Raw genomic sequence first — 24,265 nt, forward strand, 5'->3', positions numbered from 1 at the left:
GTAAAGTGCTTTGGGGTCCATAGGGACTAAGTAAAGCACTATACAAATACAGACCATTTACCATTATGTTTAGAAACAGAGTGGACCTTTCAAATTATTTCACACATTTCCTCTAGGTTCAAATTTGTAGCTCTTTCTCAAAAAATTTGAGTGATTTCATTATTGTAAACCCAGTAAATGTGCTTTTAAAGTGCAATCAACACTTTGAAACGGTTCAAACACTGGATAATATCTAATTATGGCTTCCAGATGGACTAAATAAATAAAAAGAAGCTTGCAGCTAGCAGCATGAAATAGTGAAGAAAGGGGAGCCGATATCATGTGATGCATTATTGAGCAAAGTGTAAGAATAGTCTAAGAAGAATTTTGGCTTTCAAGTTTTCTTCAACTGACTTTAAAACAGTCTTTGACTCTGTCCTTTGTTACTAAAGTCCTAAAGATACAACACAGTCTTAAAAATAAATACATCTGCACCACATGGGACAGAGATCTTGGCTCCTCTTGTCAGCAGCCTGCTGAGATAATTACACGGTGCAGACTACATGAACATGGCCTAATAATACACAGTGCAGACTCTAGTATTCAGTGAGGTTTCACGGAGTCCTGAAAACTTCACCCCTGATAAAGTCTTTTGGAGCATCATGACCTGCCTCCTGTCTGTTTTGGCTCCACAATGGGCCACAACAAACAGCTCACCATTAACAACAGCAAGTTAATGTCAAGTGGACATTGGATAGTGTTCAGAACCCAGCCTTAACTTCTCTGATCACCTATTCTGCTTGTCTCTAAAGCCTGTATGTTTTATACCTTGTACTTGTGAAATACTTTTAACATCTCAGTTACAGTTCTGGTATCTGCTGGTATCTGCATGCAGTTTAAATTTGAATGGCTATACACAAATGAATTAATCATCATTTACTCATAAACACAGAAGCATAAAGTCAATCTCAAGTTCCCACAGAACATACATCCCTTAGTGCAGGTATAATGCCTTTCAAAGGCCAGAAGCTGACGTGAGCTCCACTGAGCTGAAATGACAGAAAGGGAGCAGTCAGATACAGAAACACAAAGAACAGGAGAGATAGAGAAGGAGCTTTTCAACAATGCTGCTTAATAAATCAAACAGGCAGATGAAGGTTCTGCAGTCTTCATGAACTCCCTGCACTGTAGCAAGCATGTTATCTCCCATCTCAGAGGTGAAAAATGAGGTTGAGGTAGGTACTAGTACGTCAGGTTTTGTTCCCCGCTTCCCATTTCTTGTTTAAATTCCTCTTCCGCTCTGCCAAAGTTGCTTTGAGGTGATTAGTTTGGTTGAGTTTTATGGTGAGTTATTATATTTTTTCAAGACTTTAGCGTAATGTTGCCCAAAACTCTGTTCACTTAACAGTAATCTCCAACACTCGGTCTTCCTCCCACAGTCCAGCACCATGCAGGTTGGGATAGATGGTGCTCTAAATTCGTTGTAGATGTGATTCTGTTTCTTTCTGTGTGGGAGCACTAGCCAGAGCACGACTGTTTATTTAGAGGCTTATACTGCCATCTTGTGGCAGTAGTGAAGACTGACAGGCTCACTTGTTTCATTCATATAGTACCATTTCACAATAGTTCATCCCAAACTATCTTATAATGGGAGGCAAAGACTACGTAATATTAAAGAGGAAACACCAAGTTCACAATCCCCTATTAGCAGAACTTCCTTTTCTGGAGGGTCGTCTGGTAGAACAAGGACTAAGAGAGACACAGGCGTGTTCCACTGGTTTGGGAGTTCATTGAGAAACCATGAACAACAAACACAAGACCAAATTCGTTGCCTTTGAATACACGTCTATTGTAACAGTTGCAACAACAATTTTAAGGAAAAACAAAATTCAGTTAACATTAGCTTGTAAGGTAATAGGCACCAGTCTGTCTAGTTTGCTGTGTGAAGATGGGATGTGTCAGAATGCCTCAAGGTAATTTGTGAGCCACAGATGCCAGTTTATGATAAATCACAATCTTTCATTACATTAAATAATACATCAGAAATCAACACTTAAGAACATTTATTCTAGAGTTAAACGGCAGTCAATACGTCTTGTCTTTTTGGTTTTGATGAATTAATAAGTTGACTTTAGAGTGTCCAGCAGCAAAAGTAACTTTAATTTTAGTAGATATTTTAATAGACATGAGACAAAGTCTGCAGCAACATCACCCTGTGACAACTGGATCGTCTCGCAACATCAAAGTACCTCAGTGTGACAGAAGGACTGAATCTACATCGTGTCAAGAATTCAGGATACGCTTTTTAAGTTTTATACAAATAAACCTTTTTCAAATTTTACCAACTTTAATGATGAAAACAGAAAACTTACAAGCATTTACATGACACTATGGAGTATTAACACAAAATTATAGCTATACCTTGAGGGTAAGGAGGATCCCGTTCTACCTGTTGTGATAAATTACAGACTTTAAATGTTTAAAATAGTGAATCATTAATCAACACATTTAACAGGTCAGACATGATTATCACAGTTTTATGGCAGTCGTGACTTTAATTTTTGTTATTCATTGTCTAGTTTGAAACTATAACTTGGCCCTATTCTGTGCAGCATCAGAGCTCAGATGATTTCTGAGGAAATCTTGGATCTTCTTCCACATGTGGACCTCAGCTGCTGCGTGGGACTTGGGCTCACCTCCCCACAAGACTGGCTTGCCTAAAACCCCATGGAAGCTGGAAGGGCAGTAGGGTCCATAAGGTGGCTCTAAGTAGTGTCCAGCTCCAGGGTATGACACACTCTCAAACTTCTCCTTCCCGTGACGCTTCAGTCTCTCCACCATCTCATCCACGTAAGCCTTGCTGTCCCAGTTAAGGTCATCCTCAGAGGCCACAAAGAGGAAATGTCCTTTGGCTCGTTCAATGGGAATCAGGCTGCCCTTGTTCTCCTCCGCCAGAGGATTGTTTAAAACGTATTTGGTGTTGAAGGCCCCTGACTCAGTGGGAATCACTTTCTTTAAATCAAACATTAATGCAGAATGTATTTGTCTTTTCTTATAGTAGAGAGGCAAAGCTACATTGGCAGAGCAGCCATTGATCCACACTGTGGCCTCAACATCTGGTAGGTAAGAAGCAACTGATAAGGCAAGATCTCCACTTTTGGAAAGGGATATTACACCAACTTTTTTACTGGAACCCTGTGGAAAAACATGTCAATGGACAGCCATCAAAGTTGTCTTCAACAACTATGAGTCTTCCAGAATAAATTAACTCACCTTAGTTAGTTTTTTTAGAAACTCGACAGCTTCTTCCAAATAATCCAGGTGGATCTCCTTAATGTTTTTAGGCAGGTCATCGTGGCCATACAGGGCAACAGTCAGAACCAAAAATCCTCTGCTGGCCAACAGAGAGGCTCTTTTCTCTGACAGACCTCCACCAAAAGTGTACAAATCTAACACAGCTGGGAAGGGACCCCTGCCTGGAATGAAACATACATGCAAAGCAAGCATATTTTTGTATGGAGCTAAAATTATGAGTAACTGTAACTAGGACATTTTCAAGTATGTACTTTTTTTCCTAAATGATGCTGACAAACCTGGAGGAGTAAACAGGACTCCTCGAATGTTCCCCTCTTTGATGGGGACCCGAATGACCCCATCTCCCATTAGAATCCTCTCATTAGTCGCCTCTGCCAGAATCCGGCCCTCACCTGCCTCCTCGTGCACTGAGAACTTTACCATGGATGGATTAAGGGCATTTATCTTCTGAAGTCTTTTATGCAAAGAGTCCGGTGTCATTGACCAAAGCAGACCCATCGGTTCAACCCCAACGTAGCTCCCACTGAGTGAGGGGTCTCTCTTCAAGTCAATCTCCCCGTTGCCATTGGCTCTGTAGGTGGCCGCAGAGCTGAACACAGTTCCCTTGTCGTCGGTTGAGCTGGCTCTCAGGGAGACCACCTGCCTCGACCTCAGCCCGGCCACCTTCACCTGAATAGGCTCATCAAACAGACACCTGGCACTCGGGAGCAGCCTCAGCCTGACTTGGGAAGCCATGTCTTCAGCAACTTTCCTTTAAGTTACACGTTTAGACTTTGCCCTATAGAAAAATAAACAAAATAGTGCTACTGCACACGTTATTTTTATTACTCTAAGAGGTGCTGTGAACTTTAGCCTTTTAGAGTACACACTGGCCTTGTGGTAAAGTTAAAGAGTCCTATTGTATTTCACTCCAACTCTAGCATCCAAAGTGGATGTAAACGACGATGTGATATACGTCTTCCAGCTTTGTTTGGCTCAACAGAACTGTCAAGTTTCAAGGGTCCTGTGCGCTTTTATTTTGATGCCTTCCTTCCTACTTCCCTAACCCTCTCAGACCTGCAGTAACAGAACTACAGAAGCATTAGCGCTAGCTAAAAATCTTTTCTTCCCCCCACCAAGGGTAAAAGAGCAGGAAATATTTTTACATTTCTGTAAAAGCCTGAAGCCTCACCACCTAGACTTTTGTCGAGGATCAAGGGAAGACAGAGTACAAGAAAAGCTTCGTAAAGACTTTGGCTTCACTAACTAGTACATTTAAGCATTATACATACGACTTAAGCCTGAAAACAAAAGCTTTACCTGACGCTTAACCCTCCAAATGTGGAGGCATACACTCACGAAATCTCCCACCACTACTGGCAAACGAGCAAAAAGTGTGCAGAGAGCCACGACAAACTCGAGCGCTTATCAAAACAGGAAGTTATCACTAATCCCTTCACAATAAGAGCCTGAACTGCAAACAAACGCAAAGCTGCTCGGTACCGATTATAGCCCCCCAACCCCCCTTCCCCTCTCTCTCTTCCTCTCCACTGCATGGCTTTGGAAAATGTGAATGCGTGCACAAAATTCAGACTTTTAATTGTATTTTCTTAAGTTTTAAAGCTTTATCTGCAATCATACTACATCAAAGTAATTAAGTAATAGAAAAACAACTAAATTAAAACTGAACAGTTAAACAAAAAATTCAATGTTTTTCATTGTCTACAGTACCTTAGAAATTTCAGTATGTGTTTTTTTATGTAGAAAAAAGGAAACTGCTTGAAGATAATAATAATAATGATGGATTGGATTTATGTAGCGCTTTTCAAGGCACCCAATGCCACTATTCATTCACTCTCGCATTCTCACTGGTGGAGGCAAGCTACGGTTGCAGCCAGCCACAGCTGCCCTGGGGCAGACTGACAGAAGCGAGGCCGCCTACTGGTGTTGGCCCCTCTGGCCAACACCACAGATACGCTTCCCAACCCCCTGAGCCACGGTCGCCGTAATAACAACCTTTTGTTTAATAAATGCTGAAAAGCCTGGGAAATCGCACATTGACTACAATGAGACTACAATATGACTACAATAAGATTATAACACAGTATCCAACATCAGGATTTAAGGGCAGAACCAGAAATAGAAGAAAATTTTAGAAGTACTTAGAAGCATTAACAGAAGCTTGCCGGAAAATAAACAAAAAGTTGTTGGAGAGTCCAGGGCTTTTTCCAGAAACCACGTTAAGAAAAGATGCGGAATTTGTTAATCGTGAGATGAGGGAAATTCCACGTTTTGTGTTATACATAGAGGGCTAGCTTACCAAGTTACCAGGATTAAAAAAAAAAAACCTACCTAAATGGCTGGCAGGTTTTCTTCAACACACCTTAAGTTTTTGTTTGACTCCTCCCCTCATGCTGCATCTGTCTGAAACTGTTCCTCATTTCCACATTTATGTAATCATCAAAGCACATAGTGATTTGAAAATTGCAGCTTTTCTGGTATTAAGAGATGACCACCTTACTACTTAGTAACATATTCAATAGAACATGTTGGATTTGTTGGAGGTAGTTACCAGTATGTCAGGTTTTGTTCCCGGCTTCCTGTTTAATTCGTCTTCTTGCCAAAGTTACTTTGAGGTGACTAGCTTTGTTGAGTTTTATGGTCAGTTATAATATTTTTATATATATATATATTTTTTTTTTTATAAAACAGGCCCTGGGACAAAGGGGGTAAGGTCAAGAACTGGTCCAGGATCACACAACAAACACTCAATAATAGATCACAGATAAAAGACCACCCCCACAGGACTACTGGTAGTGGCCATGTCCTTTCCCCAACATATATATTCATTTCACCTAGTAATAACCTCCAACAGGTGCTCTCCAGGTACTCTATCTTCCTCCCACAGCGAAGCAACATGAAGTTTGGGATAGATGGTGCTCTAAATTGGTTGTAGATGTGATTCTGTGTCTTTTTGTGCTTTAATATCAGGAATTATTTTGTCTAATTAAATATTGACTGGCAGCTTTTCTGGGGTGTACCCTGCCTCTCTCTAAATGTCGGACAGGATAGGCTCCAGCCCCCTTAATTATTGGGTAAGTGTTAAGTGAATTGGATAAGTGGTTAAGAAAAATTTAGGGATATTTTGGCTGGGGATCGTAAGCATATTTATAAACTGAAGGAGTAAGTTTAATATTAATAATATAAATGTACTACATTTGACAGATGTACAGATAAGAGCTAGAAGCTCCATTAACAGAAAAAGAATTAACCATGTAATATTTCTTATACCAAACAATATAGTGCCAGGGCTGGATGGCTTCCCGGCTGAGTTCTATAAGCTTTTCTGGGATATGCTCAGCCCAATATATTTAAAATGTATCCAAGGAATAAAACAAACTGGTATTATTCCCTGTGATTTAAACACAGCTGCTATCACAGTTCTTCTTAAACCTTGCAGGGATCCCACTGTCACATGTAGTTATTGATCACTCTCACTAATTAATACAGATATGAAAATTATAACCAAGGCAGTAACAATCAGAATTGAGAAAGTCATCTCATCCATAATTCACCTGGATCAAACTGGTTTTATCAAACACAGACACTCCCCAAACAATACACCTAGACTTTTGGATTTAACGGCTTCAACAGGAAGCCGTTAGGAAAAGCTTTGTAAAGACATTTGTGCAGAGAGCCATGACAGACTGGAGTGCTTACCAAAACAAAAAGTTACCACTGATCCCTTTGGAATAAGAACCTGAGTTGCAAACAAATGCAGAGCTGCTGGATATGTTTTTTTAATAATCTCTCTTTTGAATTTAACCTTTTGGATTTAATGTCAACTTAAATACAGTTTCAGTCAGTGGCAGACCTGTAATATTTGACCTGTACTAAATGAGTATAATAGTATTTGCCAGTGTGGCAAGCACGTCCCATTTTACTTAGAGGTTAACTCTAATGGAGCCAATGTTGCTATGTGAACTTTGCTCCAGATACCATTCCTGCTATCCAGAAAGTACATCATGAAAAGCTATTCGTGTACACGCAGAACACCCAAAACAACGCTTAACAACAGTGCAATCCTCTATGCCAGGGGTCTCAAACTCGCGGCCCGCAGGACGATAGTTTTTGGCCCCCACCTCAATATGAAAATTTAATGTTAGTGCGACCCGCGAGTTTGATAATGTATTTTAATGTATGACGTATGGAGTGTTTCTTTCTTTTCTGTACCTGGCTGGCTTCCTCCTTTGGGCAAACGCGGACATTCGCCCCAGCGCGCTGCGTTCACAACACTTCAAAAAAAGTTGTTTTTTTTAAGTTGCTGCCCAGCGGGACATTATACGTATATAGATTTATACACACGTCAGTGGGATTTTTAGTTATTTTTTCACAGAGAGAGATCTCATATTAACTCTCAAAGTGATGCGTAGGCGGCGGGATAAAAGAAAAGTAATGAACTCAATGCAGCCCAATTTAGTCTGCAGTCACATAGCGACACCTGTTCATCGGCAATAACAGTCCCCGGTAACCCGGACTAATTATAGAGTCGCACCGTAATTTGTCGGTCGATGTTTTTTATTTGCATCACTCCGTTTGCATTGCAGCATACATGAACATTACATATATTTCAATATAATGTAAAAGCAGTCAAAACAACTAACATCAGAAACAGGTGATGTTATTTGTTATATGTCACGGTGTCATTTCCGCTTCTTTCTCCTGTAACAACAGACCGTGAGCAGTCGCCTTTTTTGCGCTCCCTGTACTTTCTACCATCTGCAAATGCCACGGTGTTCGTGTCATCGTGAAAGACATGAACATCGAGCGTAAAAACAAAGGAGACTGCTACCGGCTTTTTATCTTCCGATCGCCGTGCTACGGTTGCAAGAAGAAGAAGGGGGAAATGACGTTCTCTATGCATTGAGACGTTCTCCGTCCGTCGGCTAAATGCTTGATTGAAACTTCAATCCGACATTATTATTATTTATTAAACTTTATTAAGAAACAATATACAGAACATGTATACAACCAGAACAAAATTAACATATGCCAGGGGGTGTAATTCAAATAATTTGTAATTACTACAAATAGTAATAGTTTTCATAGCCTTTTTGTCAAGTGATCCACGAATCAATTTTATGTAACATAAAACATCATTATAGTAATGTTTAAAATTAGGCTTTTTGTTACTGTATTTGCATTTGTGAAAATAAAATTTTGCTAAGATAACTAACAAGTTTATTATAAAGTAAACATCTTCTTTTTTTTGCCTTCGAAAGAAACAAAATACAACGTTTTCCCATTTCACAGTAAAGTCTTTATAGAGATGTCCAGCAATGAATCTACTGAAGTCTTTCCAAAATGTTCTAGTGTATGAACAGATCCAGAAGAGGTGTTGCACAGTCTCAGGATGGCTTCCACAAAATCCACAGTTCACATTTATGTCCCTTTTGAACTTTGTCATATAATTAGCAGGATAAAATTTATGCAGTATTTTAAATGAGACTTCCTTCACTTTATTCGTTACCAGATACTTGTTAGGAATTGTCCATACTCTTTTCCAGTTAATGTCACTGACAAAGAAATTCCAGTAAGAGACCACACGTGGAATAGTTAGAGATTCTGTCTGGAACAAAGCACGAATATTCTTATTACTTTTACTATGGTTTGTTAGACAGATTCTTCCTATGTGTGAATCTAAAGGGTTGGGGAGAGAAACAGATGATATGCAAGGTTGAATACCTTTAAAAAGCATTATAATACCCGTAGGTATTGCATCAAATAATATGGCATATTCTTTGGGTGTGGCTGGAAATTTATAGGTGTTTAAGAATTCTGAATAGGACATAAGCTGCCCATTAGGATTAAACAGCTAATTCACTAAAACAATCCATTTCTCAACCCACCTAGAAAAAAATAATGATCTATTTTTATAGGAAATGCAATATTTCTTTGTTGAGCACAGGGGCACCCCGACGTGTCTTATTTGCACAGAGAAAGTTGCGGTGCACAAGGAATACAATTTGAAACGTCATTACACAACTAGACATGCTGAGGTGTATGCAAAATACCAGGGAGATGAGAGAGCGAACCGGGTTGCCAGTCTTAAAACAGATCTACTGAGGCAGCAAGATTTCTTCAAGAAAGCAACCAAAGAGAATAATGCAGCAGTCGAAGCTAGCTACGTGGTTAGTGAGATGATTGCTAAAGCAGGGAAGCCATTCACAGAAGGTGAATTTGTCAAAAAGTCCATATTGCAGGCTGCAAATATAGTCTGTCCGGAAAAGAAAGGTCAGTTTAGCAACATCAGCCTTTCTGCCAAAACCGTAGCAGATCGCATTTCTGACCTGTCAAGTGACATTTACGACCAACTGTGTGAGAAAGCCAAATGTTTCAGTGTATACTCAGTCGCTCTTGATGACACAACAGACATCACCGACACTGCCCAGCTCGCAATGTATGTCCGTGGTGTTGATGACAGTTTTGAAGCGATGGAGAAGCTGCTCACAGTAATTCCAATGCATGGCCAGACCACCACTCAGGAGATATTTCACAAGCTGTGTGATGCCATTGAGAATGTTGGTTTGCCATGGAAGAGGTTTGTTGGAATAACAACAGATGGAGCGCCATCAATGACAGGTAGGAAAAATGGACTGGTGGCACTTGTTCAAAAAAAACTGGAAGAGGAAGGCGTGGAGGAGGCCATTGCTCTGCACTGCATTATCCATCAGCAGGTCCTTTGCAGCAAATGCCTGAAGTTTGACAATGTGATGTCTATTGTTGTGAAATGCATCAACCAAATCAGATCCAGGGGCTTAAAGCACCGAAGGTTCTGTGCTTTTTTAGAGGAAATGGAGTCAGAATATGGGGGTGTGCTCTACTTCACTGAGGTATGTTGGCTCAGCAGGGGAAATGTATTAAAGAGATTTTTTGAGTTGAGAACAGAAGTGAAAGCCTTCATGGAGAAGGATGGAGTAAGTGTTCCTGTGCTAACTGATCCCAAATTGCTCATGGACTTAGCTTTTCTTGTTGATATAACACATGAGCTTAATGTACTGAACAAGAAGTTACAAGGCCAGGGGCAACTTGTCAGTGCTGCCTATGACAACGTGAGAGCATTCTCCACAAAACTTGCGCTCTGGAAAGCTCAGCTCTCTCAGACAAACCTTTGCCATTTCCCAGCATGCAAGGCACTCGTGGATGCAGGCACACCATTCAGTGCTGACAAGTATGTTGATGTCATTTTGAGGCTACAGGAGGAATTTGATCACAGATTTGCTGACTTCAAGACACACAGAGCCACCTTTCAAATTTTTGCGGACCTCTTCTCCTTTGATGTGCAAGATGCCCCTTCTGTGCTTCAAATGGAGCTCATTGAGCTGCAGTGCAACTCTGAACTCAAAGCGAAGTTCAGGGAGGTGAGTGGAAAAGCAGAAAAGCTTGGACAATTTTTGAGAGAATTGAGCCCTAGTTTCCCTCGGCTTTCCCGAATGTTCAAGCGGACCATGTGCCTTTTTGGTAGCACATACTTGTGCGAAAAGCTCTTCTCCACTTTGAACTTCAATAAGTCCAAGTACAGGTCCAGACTTACGGATGATCATCTTCAAGACATACTGAGGGTCGCAACTGCTTCCTCCCTCAGGCCAAATCTGGCTCGGCTATGCGAGAGGAAACCCTGCCAGGTCTCTAGCAGCAAGGAGTAGGCAAGAGAAGCCATGTTCAGAAGAACAGTTCATTTTCTACAGTGTTCCATTCATGTTCAGAAGAAGGTTATAGAACTGTTAATACAGACATTTCAATCTAAATACAGCAGATATAGAAGACTGAAAAAAACACAAGTTCACTGACTAAAAATATCTTATTATTGTTTTATTTATGTAAGATAAGAGAGATAAGATAAGATAGAACTTTATTAATCCCTCGGGTGGGTTCCTCTGGGAAATTCGATTTCCAAAAAAGCACAGCACCGACAGAAGTTACAGAGTTATACACACACACATATATATAAATACAGAGACAATATAAATAAAATATACGAAGGGGATAAATAGAATAAATAGGAATAAAAATAAAAATACAAGTGAATTGCACATTTCAAGTATTGAGTCTATATCAATCTGTATTACAGATTGATTAATTTTCTTATTAATTCTTAATTTGCTTATTTATTTTTCATATTTTGTGTTAAAAAATAAAAATAAAGAGATTTGCGAAGATTGGAATTTTTTAACCATGCCTTTCTTGTGGAAAACCTAATGCGGCCCAGCCTCACCCAGACTCTGCCTCCAGCGGCCCCCAGCTAAATTGAGTTTGAGACCCCTGTTCTTATGCATTTCTGACTAGAGCTTTTTTCGTGTGTCTGACTCTCTTCTGACTACAAATATGTAGGACTGCTTTCTTTCATTTGCGCAAAATCTCTCAAATTAGAAACATCCTGTTTAAGAGTGATGTTGAAAAACTAGTTTATGCATTATTACTTCTAGGCAGAACTACTGTAATTCATTATTATCAGGCTGTCGTAAAAATTCCCTGAAACACCTTCAGGTGACCCAAAATGCTCCAGTAAGAGTACTGACAGGGAAAGAAGGACCATATTTAAGAAAAAAAAATCCAAAACAAAGAAGTGAGAGTTCAGGAGGCTAGCGGCAGAGACACAGCAGTTAAGAGGGCTGACCAGGAGGCTGGCAAAGAAAGACGGAGCAGATCTGGAGGCCGACCATGACCATAAAGATCCTCGGCTGACAAGACTAGAGACCGTTGTCAGTTTATACGTCAAGGACCTCCTCAATCACACTAACACTTCTTCTGTAGAGGAAATAGAGTCTGGGGATGAGGTATATGAGTCTGGGCACTGAGGCAGTCTTTGGTGGGAGGACCCCTAGGGAGGATTTTTATGAGAATCAGCACCCCCAAGTCTGAGGCCATGTTCCTCAGCTGGAAAAAAGTGGAGCGCCCACTCCGAGTTAGGGATGAGTTGCTGACCCAGGTGAAAGAGTTTATGTATCTCAGGGTCTTGTTCACGTATCATGAGAGAGGGGATTCCTTTTTTGATTCCTTTTGTCTGTACATTCATGTCCTTGGTTTCGGTCATCTCTCCTGATCTTGTCATTCTATAGGAATGTATTTAGGTTTAATGAGAGTAAAAGAATATTTAAGCGTTAACATGAAGTGGAAACTTGAACATTTAAGTAGTTGTTCATGCTTTGAAACAGCTAGAAAGAAGAATTAAACTGTCTAATCCAGGGAATAATTGTATTAAACATAAAAAACCTTTAATTTAAATCCATCCATCTAGAATTTACAAGTTTAAGGCTTGGTAATTTAGTAACATCACGTAAGATCATGAGATGAAATCTATTGGGCCGAGCTAACTGCGGTAACGCGTTGACGCCATGCAGCCCCATGCAGCGGGCGACCCGCATTAACTCGCTAACGGAGATTTGCCGAGTTAATGCGGTTATGGCGTTAACGTGATTTTAACGAGACTAACGCTGACAGCACTAGAAAATCTAGAATAGAAAATGAAATTATCATGGTTTTGGTAAGAGAAATTAAAATTACCAAACTGCATGAAACTGAACATTAAAACAAAACGTTAAAGGGAAATTTTCATTTGTATTTTTTTCTCCCACACAGTCTTTTTGGATAGCAAGGATTGGAGTGTGTCAAGGTTAATATATCACATTTATCTATACCAGAGTTGCAAATGTTTAACCGAAAACCAAAGGCACATTCTGTTCTTCTACAAATCCTTACCATATCCAAATTCAAACGTTTGAACTATCGAGCCAAGCGACCCGCAGAAAATAACTGCTAAAGCACTTGCAGAGAAACTGGACAGACTGCAATGTGATAGAAAAGCTAAATTAAATAAAGCTAATCATCTACAAGAGAGTATATGAAAATAATATCTATATTGTAAGTACATCACTAGATATAGATAATAGTATCTATATCTATATGGTTCAAGCCTCAACTAATGATTCTGTTGCTTTGTGTAATGAAGCAAGAACTATTCATGGTTCTTTGATCTGTGTGTTACCAGATGATGAAAATGAAAAGCATGAAACATGGTTTAAAGCAAAAACAATGTGTTATGATGAGTTTATTTATGAAGTGAGTGAATGGTTATCTGGTTGCGAACATTTGCATTTAAAATATTGGTGTTTATGATGGTGTTAATCCAGAGGACAGTGTTTCAAATGTGGCTGGTAAGCCTTCCATCATTAAAAGGTCAACTAGTGGTAAAATAAGCACAACATCCTCTGCAAGAATAAAAGAAAAGCCAGAAAAAGCTCTGTAACACACATACAGTTTCTAGGTCTGACCAACAATCTCCATCACCAACCAGTGTTGCCTTCTACTTTTAAATATCCTATGAACCTCAAGTAAAGCAGCAATCTGAGAGCGAAATATACCGGCTCCATTCTTTTAGTACAGGTAAGCAGTAATATTCTATAATAACTTCTCACACCTTCTATTCGAGCGCCCTCTGTCAGACATCATTTACAGTTTCAATAAAGCTGCATTCACAAACACTGCAACCCAGTTTTACTGTTAAGCGACAATTACAGTTCACCGTTTTGAGTTGTTTGTATCCACTTATCAGGAACCCGACTATAGTTTGAAAGTCCAGGGCATGCAAAGTTCATTCTTGCACAATGCTCGACTTTAAAGGGACCATCAGTGTGAAGCACTCTGGAAAGACTGGAGCAAACGGTGGACTGACTTCTTAACAAATCAGTTGTTAAGAACTTCAGTGTGGTGACTGATTAGTCAATGACTGAACAATCAACAGACTTGTAACCTTTCAGTAACATGTGTGTGCTGTATGAACTATAATATTAAAAAATATTATGTTACTCTTGTACATGTATTCAAGGATCATGCTGCTAACTCAACAAAAACAATCAGGTCAGATGTTAAAATGACCTGTTTTCTGCATTCTAAAATAATCTACAAACTTACCTACAGACCGTTTGTTTTGAAAACAGCTGAAATATAATATGATCATTTCTGGAGCTGATTTGACATCGGCTTTCAGGATATCCAGGAACAGATCGACATGTTACATACTACCCTAAAACTCAGTGTAGAAGCGCACGAACGTTTAAGCGGTTAACAAGCGGCGGCTGGCTTGACTGTGGTGGGTAAAAACACCGATGTCAACACATTAAAGTGAAATAAAATCAGACACTTTTTGCAGGCTGACTTTAAACTCTGCAAAACCGATTTTCTCAAGAATAAACCACTGCAGAAAAGCAAACGTCACCCATTATATATATATATAATATATCCTAAAAAATTATATATCTTGTGCTTAACTTTTGCAAATAGGTAATATTTTGATAATTTGGCCGGATATTTAATGTTGCTACATTCTCGCCGAAATCGTCGCACTATTTTATGCACTAGAAACAGTGCTTTTTCAGAACTTTACTTCCAGTTCTGAATTTCGTTTGAAATGCATTCTGGGATACTTGGCTAAGGCGAAGTCCAAACAAGTCGTCACCAGAAGCGTACTTTGAGCGTATTTTGAATTTAAAACATATTTGGGCTGCGACTCAAGTCTGTCTTAAGTCCGTGTGATCACGGGTACTTCGAGAAACAAAACCAACCACCAGACTCATTCGCTTCGGTGAGTTTTGGTTTTAAGGAAAAAAAAAAACATCCTTGTAAAACTCTCGGCTGTTGCACATATATGGAGATACATTTGTCTCGAAAGGTTGAAAATAATCTACGATATACAAATGTGCGGACTGAGTTAATTTTGAGTGCTCACAAATCCGTGCTCCAGTGCACATAGATACACAGCAATGTAAACATATGGAAAACTATTTTGCAAGTACTGTACATGTTACAGTACAGTGATAATTTACGTAATTCAAACGTAATTAAAAATTTGAACATCACAAATCTCCCATTTCTCTTGTTAAAAATGTCACTGAGCATTGAGCGCATATTTTATTTTATTTTATGTGTGTGTGTGTGTGTGTGTGTGTGTGTAGTCTTTTTTATAAAAATATATATTTATTTACAGTCAACCATGTCACACATTGCTCAAGCCTTTAATTCAGTTGTGTTAATTAAAAATTTTTTTAGCTCTAGTCCTATTGTTTTTCTGAGCTTCTGTGTTTGTTTTTTTCGTTTGTTTCATTTTTTTTCTTTCACTTTTAAAGACATGCAGTTCTAACAGGTTAGCCACTATAAATATATGACTATATATAAATATGTGTGTGTGTGTGTGTGTGTGTGTGTGTATATATATATATATATATATATATATATATATATATATATATATATATATATATACATATATATATATAATTTTATTTTATTTATTTATTTGTTTTTGCCTGTCCCGTTTGGATTTTTAGCCATCAGAATTGTTGTCTGAAGGCCAAGAAAGATGCCAAGTGGATTTACTTTACCAAGTGGATCATCGTGGCTTTGCCATATTGGTCCATTTAACTGACCTTTATTATAATTATGTATTTATTTTATTTTCATTTTTTAAAGATGGGACAGACATGACTGGGGGATAGGACAGGGTGAAAGAAAGAGAGGGTGAGAAAGAAAGAAAAATAGAGGGGAGAAGAGATGGTGAGAAAGGGGGGAAGAAAAAAAAACAAAGAGCAACATAATAAATCCAGGCTGGAGAAATCCAGGCTCATCCAGGCTGGAGAAACTGATCAGGAGGGCTAGCTCTGTGGTCGGCATGAAGCTGGACACTCTGGTGACAGTGGCAGAGAAAAGGACATTAAAGAAACTGATGGACATTATGGACAATGCCAGGCATCCTCTGCACACGGCCATTAACAACCAGAAGAGTCTGTTCAGTGACAGGTTGCTTCTCCCCAAGACAAGAACTAACAGACTTAAAAACTCCTTTGTCCCACACGCCATCAAACTGTTTAACTCCTCTCTGGAGGGGAGAGGGAGGGGAAACAGGAGGACAAAGGAGGGGGGAACAACTAAGCTGTAGTGCCTCTGCACCTCACTGTACAATACCTTGTGCAATACTTTTGTAAATAGTCAACAGTGCAATAGACCTCAATACTTGAAATGTGCAATTCACTTGTATTTTTATTTTTTATTCCTATTTATTCTATTTATCCCCTTCGTATATTTTATTTATATTGTCTCTGTATTTATATATGTGTGTGTGTGTGTGTGTGTGTGTGTGTGTGTGTGTGTGTGTATATATATATAATATTCTGTAACTCTGTAACTTCTGTCGGTGCTGTGCTTTTTTGGAAATCGAATTTCCCAGAGGAACCCACCCGAGGGATTAATAAAGTTCTATCTAATCTAATCTAATCTAAAAACAACACCCTCACAATAAACTAGCTAACAATAGATAACAGTAGATACTTTTTTTAAATTTCACCTGTTGGGAATGAAAAAAGAAAACAAGCAGAAGAAAACGAGAGCAATAGAATAAACAACATCACGATGATCTATGGGAATATAACGGTAAATACTAAATATTAAACATTATTGTGCAGCACGTAAGATCGACAGAACACAGTGTGCTTTGAGGTAGGAGCCAAAAAGGGTGTAGTTTGTGTGTGTGAGCACCCGTGTGTACACCTGTAAGCATGAACGCGCTTGTTTTTAAAAGGTTCCTTCATGTAATGATCTGCTAGAGCAGCGGTCCCCAACCTTTTTTGCCCCACGAACCGGTTTATGCCCAAAAACATTTTCACGGACCTTTAAGGTGTTGCGGATAAATACAACATAATAAAACTAGTACCGGTACCGAAAAAAAGAAGATTTATTCATAACACACGTGAAAAGACCCAGGAAAACCGAGTTAACGATAAAAACGATAAAAACGATAACAAAATAACGCTGAAAAACGATAAAAACCCTGAAAACCATACATTTCACACCTGAGCCTCAACTCTCGCGGCCCGGTACCAAACGACTCACGGACCGGTACCGGTCCGGGGATTGGGGACCGCTGTGCTAGAGGGTGTGGGGAGCCACAGCCCCATCCACCAGGGCATGAAGCAGGTATGGAGGAGATCAAAACTCCAAACATCCAGAGGCCCCCAGAACACAAGAGACCAAGGAAGACCAACAGAGGGGCAGCCGCGCCACTATCCCAGAAAGAGCTGACGAGAGTCCCAGATGAGGGGTCACTCAGCAGCCGCGGAGCAGAAGCCAGGGGGGGTTGCAGTGACGTGCCCGTGAGCTCCGCTGGCAGCCAGCTGTGCCTGAGTGACCGAGCCCCAGGCCGAGAGGCTGAGGGCACCCCACCCCCGAAGTGGTCCGAGCGAGCCCCAGGCTCCAGGCCCCGACAAGCAGCCACCAAGGAGTGAGTCGGTGTGTACCTGGGCGCCCATCCCCGGACACAAAGAACCACCAACGCACCGATGTCTGAGGGCGTCTGTCACTGGCAGGGGAAGTGGTGGGGGGAGATAGGCCTCCATACCTTGGAGGGCCCGAGATGCCCCCAGAGAGGTGGCGTCTGATACCCGACCAGATACAAACATCCATTCCCACCCTCATGCTCTCATATGTAATTACTCAACACTCACCCAACGTGGAGATATATTCCTCTTGTTAAAAGACCCATATTCACAAGGCGGTCTTGTGAATACCCTCAAAGCTGCAGGACTGCTTTGAGGGTATAGAGAATGTAATTTGTGAACAACATTGAGAAATCAATAACAGTTTAACCCAGGGGTAGGCAACTCCAGGCCTCAAGTGCCGGTGTCCTGCAGGTTTTAGCTCATTCAAATTGCTAAATTATCTCCTAAACGTGTCTTGACATTCTCCAGAAGACTGGTAATGAACTAATCATTTGATTCAGGTGCGAGACCCAGGGTGAGATCTAAACCCTGCAGGACACTGGCACTCGAGGCCTGGAGTTGCCTATCCCTGGTTTAACTGATTGCATGACAGAATATATATCAAATTCTGTGAACACATCATCCTGCCAGGCAGGACTGGATCACTGGATCACTTTTTCCTGATTATCCTGGACTCTTTGTGCCTCTGTTATTTCCAGTCAGCTTGTGTTACCACCTTGCAAGTCTTATTAACTTTTAATTAATTGTGACTATGCATTGATGGCATGGATTTGGGACCTTTTGTCCTAATCAACATCTATTCAAATTTTTTGTTTTTAAAAGTTTAATTGTAAACAATGGAAGAGAAATATCACTTTGAAGTTGGTGTTTACCTTTTGAAGTGGCTGTGTGATCATGAAAACGGGAATCAAAACTGCCTGAAGTGCAACGAGTGACTGAATAATTGTACTGAACATAAAAAAAACCTTTAATGGAAATCCATGCAAACCATTTACTTAACTAGAAAGAAGTCTTTACTGATGGGTGCATGGGAGGGTATCTGGTGCAAAGGTATCACACTAACAGTGGCTGTGCAAGAGCTGTTAAATATTAACAAAAAATAGTCAGAGTTTCTGTCTCGCTCTGGAAGATCCTGCTGTGCTGATTTGCTGCCCAGTGTAAAATATTACTGCCACTGTCTGAAATGGATCTAGTATTAACATTATTGACAGAGAGTACAGTGGGCACTTGTAATGTGGTTGCTTGCTAATGATACATATTTAAACTGGCACATTTTTTGAGTGGAGTTTGGATTTGGGTTTCCTGCACTCAGAGACCAAACTGGGACAGTGGGTTGTTGGTGTAATTAATAAACATAATGTAATGTAATATGGATCGATCTGTCTCTGAAATTTCTTACAAAAAGTATTGTGTAAGGGGACTTTTTATCTTACATTCATAAAGTCCAATCTTTTTCTCTTTTTCAGAAAAGATGTCCTCTCAAGTGAGACTGAAGCTGCTGCCAAGCATCAAATGTATGTTTGATGAGCCCATTCAGGTGAAGGTGGCCGGGCTGAGGCCAAGGCAGGTTGTCAACATGAGAGCCAAATTAACTGATGACAAGGGAGTGGTGTTCAGCTCCTCGGCCACCTACAGGGCTGATGGCAGTGGGGAGGTCGACCTGAAAAGAGACCCCTCGCTAGGTGGGAGCTACGTTGGAGTAGAACCCATGGGTCTGCTGTGTTCCATGAGGCCACATACCATGCACAAAATATATCTAAAGACAAATGCCATAAACCCCCAGGTGGTGAAGTTTTCTGTGCATGAGGAGGAGGGCAGATTACTGGCAGAGATGATGAATGAGAGGCTTCTGATGAGAGATGGGGTCACCAGGGTTCCCGTCAATGAAGGGAACATCCGTGGAGTCCTTTTCACTCCTCCAGGTACTGGAGGTGGTTCCTAGGTTTCTATGTTCATTTTAGTTCATTTAACATTAACCAGCTTTTAAATCAACATTGTTGAAATTAAACTTTAACTGTCATTCAGTCATCTGAAACTTCTAGTTCAAATTTTAATTTTCTCCCACCTTGCTTACTGTAGTTCACATTTCAGGTGCGTTTCTCAGTCCTCCACAACTCATGTCCAGTTAGTACAGAATGCAGCAAGACCTTTGTTTGAAAGACTGCTAACAAAAAATAGCTGACTGTCACATATTACACCTATTCTTGCGTCCCTTCACTGGCTTCCAGAGAAATTAAGAATAAAATTTAAAATATGACTTGCTGCTGATTAGAATCTTTTTTTCTTTCTTCCAGGAAAAGGTCCTTTTCCTGCTGTGTTGGATTTGCCCACCTCAGTATCTGAGGCAAGACCCAGTCTACTGGCTAACAAAGGCTTTGTGGTTCTCTCAGTGGCGGTGTACAATAAGAAGGGTGACAATATCACAGAGACACATCTGGACCACTTTGAAGAAGCAATGAATTTCTTAAAACAGCAACCAAAGGTGAGTTGCTCTAGTGCGCACAGACAGCAGAAAGATGTTTCATACTGAAGGAAAGTTTATGTTTCTATACTCTGTGCATTCTCAGAGAGGAGAGTAAATTTGTAGATCCCAGGTGGAATATCTGCTGTATTCCTGTAGCTAATGGGGATCTTAATTAGCTTAAGTGGAGTTTCAGAAATACTCTCATTTACATTCATTCAGATAATTGAATAAATTTCAGAGAGCATAAAGCCTCAGCTTTACGACATATTTTTTGTAATCGCACAAATCTTCTTGAGAAAACATGAATTGTTTCTATTATCACACAATAACATAATAATTTCTAACATATAATAATTTTCAAGATCAACATTATCAGCCCCCTGAAAAATTGACCTTTTTATTGATAGTAGAAGCCACTGCTGTGCAATGTTTGAGCTGTCACTTGAGAACGCATCACCCCAAAAACAGAAGAAATCCTTTTATAATTTTATAGAATAAGAAATGTTGAAGATCTCTAAGCAAGAAATAGATATACAAAGTTATCACAGCATTTCCAAGTTTCAATATGCAAAGTTAAGAAATTCAGCCAAGAGAGTCACACAGTACAGAACAAGCTTGGCAGGGTAGGAAGCAAAAGATTTCAAACACTCTAGAAAGAAAACTAGTGATAGATGTGTCTAAAGACCCCAGTACTACTGCCAAGACACTAGAATCTAGAATTGTAGTCTCAAAAAGGACAATCACGAGAACAAACAAAAATTTGCAGTGTGAAGTGAACCAAGGTCCATGCTAGAAGCCAATAAAATCTGGAGGAGCTTGAGAGATTTGCCAAAAGAGGAATAGACTGTAGAATGTAACAGCGGCTCTGCGTAGCGTGATAACGTGGTCATGGGGCCAAGTGGGGGAAATTGGGCTTGAAGGGGTAACTGTAGCATGGCTTGGTACATAGAGCGATCACACTGAGGAGCGTGGAGTTAGAACTGTGGTAAAAGGGGAGTACTAGAAAAGGTGAGCATGGCTATATGTCTTGCTTACTTGCAGGTGGAGTGAAAGATGCTTGGAGGGAGAGGGGGCGTGAGTTAGACGGTGTGAGATGGCTGACCTGAGTTCCGTAGGTTCCGAAGGAGTGTGATGGCAGGAGGGCAGGCAGGTGAAGCACGGAGAGATTTCCAGAGAAGAGCTGGGTTATCCGAGGTTCAAGAGATTAGCTTAATTTGGGGGTAAGGGTTTTGGAGGTTCCGGGAAAAGCTAGGGCACAAGAGAACAAGGTAAGAAAAGCACTTGGCAAATAACATGGAGCATTAGAGCCAGCTACCAACATGAAGTAGTTGACAAACTGTTGGAGAGGGAATATCAGTGTAAGGCTTAAATCTCTTTAGCCTGATTGCCTCAACTCAGCTCCAGGTGAGTGAAGCTGTTGGAGATATGACGGCCCTGCCCAGGGCCAGATACCAAGGAGACTCAAGACCCTGGTAGAAGTTTCCAGCCACTCACCCGGATCATGATAGCTTCACTGTGCATATATGAATGTGTTTATTTATTTAGTAATGGTAATATGCATATGTAGTCCACAAAAATGAAAATAATGACAGGTAGAGTCAGCCCTGCGCTCCAAATGTTTTATAGATTTGCATCGCCTTTTAATTTCTGTGTTATTTCACAGGTGGGCAGTAAAGGAGTTGGCATAATGTCAAGATGCAAGGGAGCAAATATCGGACTGGCACTCGCTGCTTTTGTGCCAGGTGTCGAGGCCATAGTGTGCATGAATGCCTGTAACGCCAATGTGGTCACGCCTCTCTACTACAAGAAACGGCAGATCCTGTCATCAATACTGTTTGACGAAAGCAAGTTTATTCCCACCGAGTCAGGTGCAATCATCATAAAGGATGCTCTTGAAGATCCCCTGGCAGAGAAGAATAAGGGCAGCTTGATCCCCATTGAACGAGCCAAGAGCCATTTTCTTTTTGCGGTTGTAGGAGACGACCTCAACTGGGACAGCGAAGCCTACATGGATGAAATGGTAGTGAGACTTAAGCATCATGGGAAGGAGAACTTTGAGACTGTTTTTTACCCTGGAGCTGGACACATGTTGGAGCCACCTTATGCACCCCACTGCCCCTCCAGCTTCAATGCAGGTGTAGGCAAACGAGTGCTGTGGGGAGGTGAGCCCAAGGCCCACATAGCAGCTGAGATCCACCTGTGGAAGAAGATCCAGGATTTCTTCAAAACTCACCTGAGTTGTGATGCAGCACAGACTAAAGCCAAGTTATAGATTCAAACAGGATGATTAGAAAGCTTGAGTTACAGAAACATAAATCATGACAGCAAATTGACTGTATGAAAATCACATTTTATAATTAATATAATAGTTGTTAATATGACAGTTTGAAATTTTAGGTGAAATTATGATTCGCACATGTCTTCCCCTCCTGTATCTCCTGAGCCCTGTACACATGTTTCTTTTTTCATTTTTCTTTATAATTTTTTGGGATTGTCACTTGATCTTCTGTCTGCTTATCCTGGACTCTACAGTCAGCTATGGTTTATTTCCAGTCGGCCTTTCTTAATGTTTCATTGAAATTACTTTTTATTTGTTTTGGCTATTTGTTCCATCATCACAGTGCCAAAAACATTATATGATGAGTGTAGATACATGTTTTTAATTTTTGCGTAACGCTGATTTTGTTATTTGATCCCACATTACTGTACTTATCTTTTGTAAATTGATCTTTATGTTGTAATTAAAAACAACAACAAAAAACAATTGTGTTAAAACTATTAAAGCCTAAAAAAAACGCAACAAAGAATAATGAGCTGACAAATAGACTTCAGTTTAAAGTTTAATTTACACAGTTTCCTTTCTGAGAGACCAGCAAATTAAAAAGATGACCCATGAAACATAACATATTAAAAATATTCAAATATATATAATGTGTAAATGGGAAACTAAAAATGGCTTTATTGATATGGTCCAACCCACAGATTAATTTCTTAACTTTAGGTGGAAGCAGTTTGTTATTATGTGAGAAGAAAAAACAAAACAAGGTGAGACAATGTAGCTACTCCTGTTTAATGGTTTACTCGTATTTTAAGGTAGTAAGTAAGGTACTAAGTCCACACAAGTCGTCACTAGAAATAAGGTATTCACTTGCTTTGAGCATATTTTGTATTGAACCATATTTGGTCTGCGACTCAAGTCCGTCATAAGTCCACAAGATCACGGGTACATCAAGAAACAGCACGGACTAGTGACTCATTTTCTTCAGTGAGTTTTGGTTTTAAGAAAAAAACATGCATGTAAAACTCTCTTTGGGCTGTTGCATATTTTATGGAAATAATACATCTCAAAATGATCTAAAAAAAAAGATTTTACAAATGTGTGCACTGTGTGAATTTTGAGTGCTCACAAATCCCTGCTCCACACAAACACACAGAAATGTAAACATACAGAAAGCTATTTACAAGTGCATATTTCAAAATCATAATGAACATATAAAAACACATTTTGAAGCTAAACTTCACAAATCTGCTCATTTGTGCAGTTAAAAGCTCCTTGAGCATAATACACTCGCACACACCAATCACAGTTGACAGTGTATAGGAATTTCTTTTACTTATGTATTAATCACATTATTTTATTGTATAATGCCTTGGTGCCACTGGATTTTAACATGTTTCACACTCATACTATAAGACAAATGGTGGGGGTGTAGTAAGGAAGTTGGGGGAAGCAGACAGCTCCACAGGAAGAAACTTTTGTCTCTTTGAGGACTCTGGTAGGTAGCAAGGGAGTGTGAACCTTAACCTCGTAAGACCCGAACTCTTCCACAGCATGTATTTTTAATTTCTCTTTGATATTTGGGCATATTGGGGCCCAATGAATGTAAAAACAAAGAATTACCAGATTTTTTTTTACCTTATTTTTGTTTTTATGAAAAATCAGAGCCACATATAAGGATATTTGTTTAAAATTTTGATAGAACAGTAGCAGTATAATGTCCTCATCAGTGGATATCAGGCCCTTGTAGAGCAAAATTGAGTATTTTAGTCTAAATAACCCAAAATGGGAAGTCCACATATGTGGACGCCAGGTCCTAGGAGGTTAAGGTGTGAAACAGCTGTGTACTGCCTTTTGTTCCTGGAGAAGGTATTTAACTGAGAGCCATGTTAGACTCAGGGGAGACTCTGCTGACCTGCCCCA

General features: G+C 40.0%; 2 protein-coding genes across 4 annotated transcripts; one reads left to right on the forward strand and one right to left on the reverse strand.

Moving 5' to 3' along the window:
• Positions 1 to 2,025: 2,025 nt before the first annotated feature.
• On the reverse strand, positions 2,026 to 21,992 carry LOC146687249 (acyl-coenzyme A thioesterase 5-like). Of its 3 annotated transcripts, XM_085439842.1 has the most exons (5): positions 21,925 to 21,992; positions 21,167 to 21,312; positions 3,573 to 4,072; positions 3,253 to 3,455; positions 2,026 to 3,174 (listed from the first exon to the last, which is right to left on the reverse strand). In XM_085439842.1, the coding sequence occupies exons 3-5, from the start codon at positions 4,027 to 4,029 to the stop codon at positions 2,566 to 2,568; spliced, it is 1,269 nt and encodes a 422-aa protein (XP_085295968.1). In that variant the 5' UTR covers positions 4,030 to 4,072; positions 21,167 to 21,312; positions 21,925 to 21,992; the 3' UTR covers positions 2,026 to 2,565. The 3 variants fall into 3 exon arrangements, with proteins under 3 accessions (XP_085295968.1, XP_085295970.1, XP_085295969.1); XM_085439844.1 differs by lacking the exons at positions 21,167 to 21,312; positions 21,925 to 21,992 and adding an exon at positions 7,507 to 7,522; XM_085439843.1 differs by lacking the exons at positions 21,167 to 21,312; positions 21,925 to 21,992 and adding an exon at positions 4,594 to 4,749.
• LOC146687250 (acyl-coenzyme A thioesterase 2, mitochondrial-like) lies at positions 14,868 to 23,987 on the forward strand. Its single transcript, XM_085439845.1, has 4 exons — positions 14,868 to 14,914; positions 19,067 to 19,522; positions 19,895 to 20,082; positions 21,728 to 23,987. The coding sequence occupies exons 2-4, from the start codon at positions 19,072 to 19,074 to the stop codon at positions 22,334 to 22,336; spliced, it is 1,248 nt and encodes a 415-aa protein (XP_085295971.1). The 5' UTR covers positions 14,868 to 14,914; positions 19,067 to 19,071; the 3' UTR covers positions 22,337 to 23,987.
• The last annotated feature ends 278 nt before the right edge of the window (positions 23,988 to 24,265 follow it).

The sequence above is a fragment of the Copadichromis virginalis genome, linkage group LG18 (genome assembly GCF_057382275.1).
Source record: "Copadichromis virginalis isolate Kocher_CV1m ecotype Utaka linkage group LG18, C_Virginalis_male_GT1.1, whole genome shotgun sequence".
Taxonomy (NCBI): domain Eukaryota; kingdom Metazoa; phylum Chordata; class Actinopteri; order Cichliformes; family Cichlidae; genus Copadichromis; species Copadichromis virginalis.

Bases quoted from the DNA above. Each gene is read 5' to 3' on its own strand.
- LOC146687249 (XM_085439842.1), bottom strand. From the start codon at position 4,029: ATGGCTTCCCAAGTCAGGCTGAGGCTGCTCCCGAGTGCCAGGTGTCTG. The intron at 3,456-3,572 runs GTTTGTCAGCAT...GTTTCATTCCAG, and splicing joins AGTCCTGTTTACTCCTCCAG to GCAGGGGTCCCTTCCCAGCT. The intron at 3,175-3,252 runs GTGAGTTAATTT...GTTTTTCCACAG, and splicing joins TTCTAAAAAAACTAACTAAG to GGTTCCAGTAAAAAAGTTGG.
- LOC146687250 (XM_085439845.1), top strand. From the start codon at position 19,072: ATGTCCTCTCAAGTGAGACTGAAGCTGCTGCCAAGCATCAAATGTATG. The intron at 19,523-19,894 runs GTACTGGAGGTG...TCTTTCTTCCAG, and splicing joins AGTCCTTTTCACTCCTCCAG to GAAAAGGTCCTTTTCCTGCT. The intron at 20,083-21,727 runs GTGAGTTGCTCT...GTTATTTCACAG, and splicing joins TCTTAAAACAGCAACCAAAG to GTGGGCAGTAAAGGAGTTGG.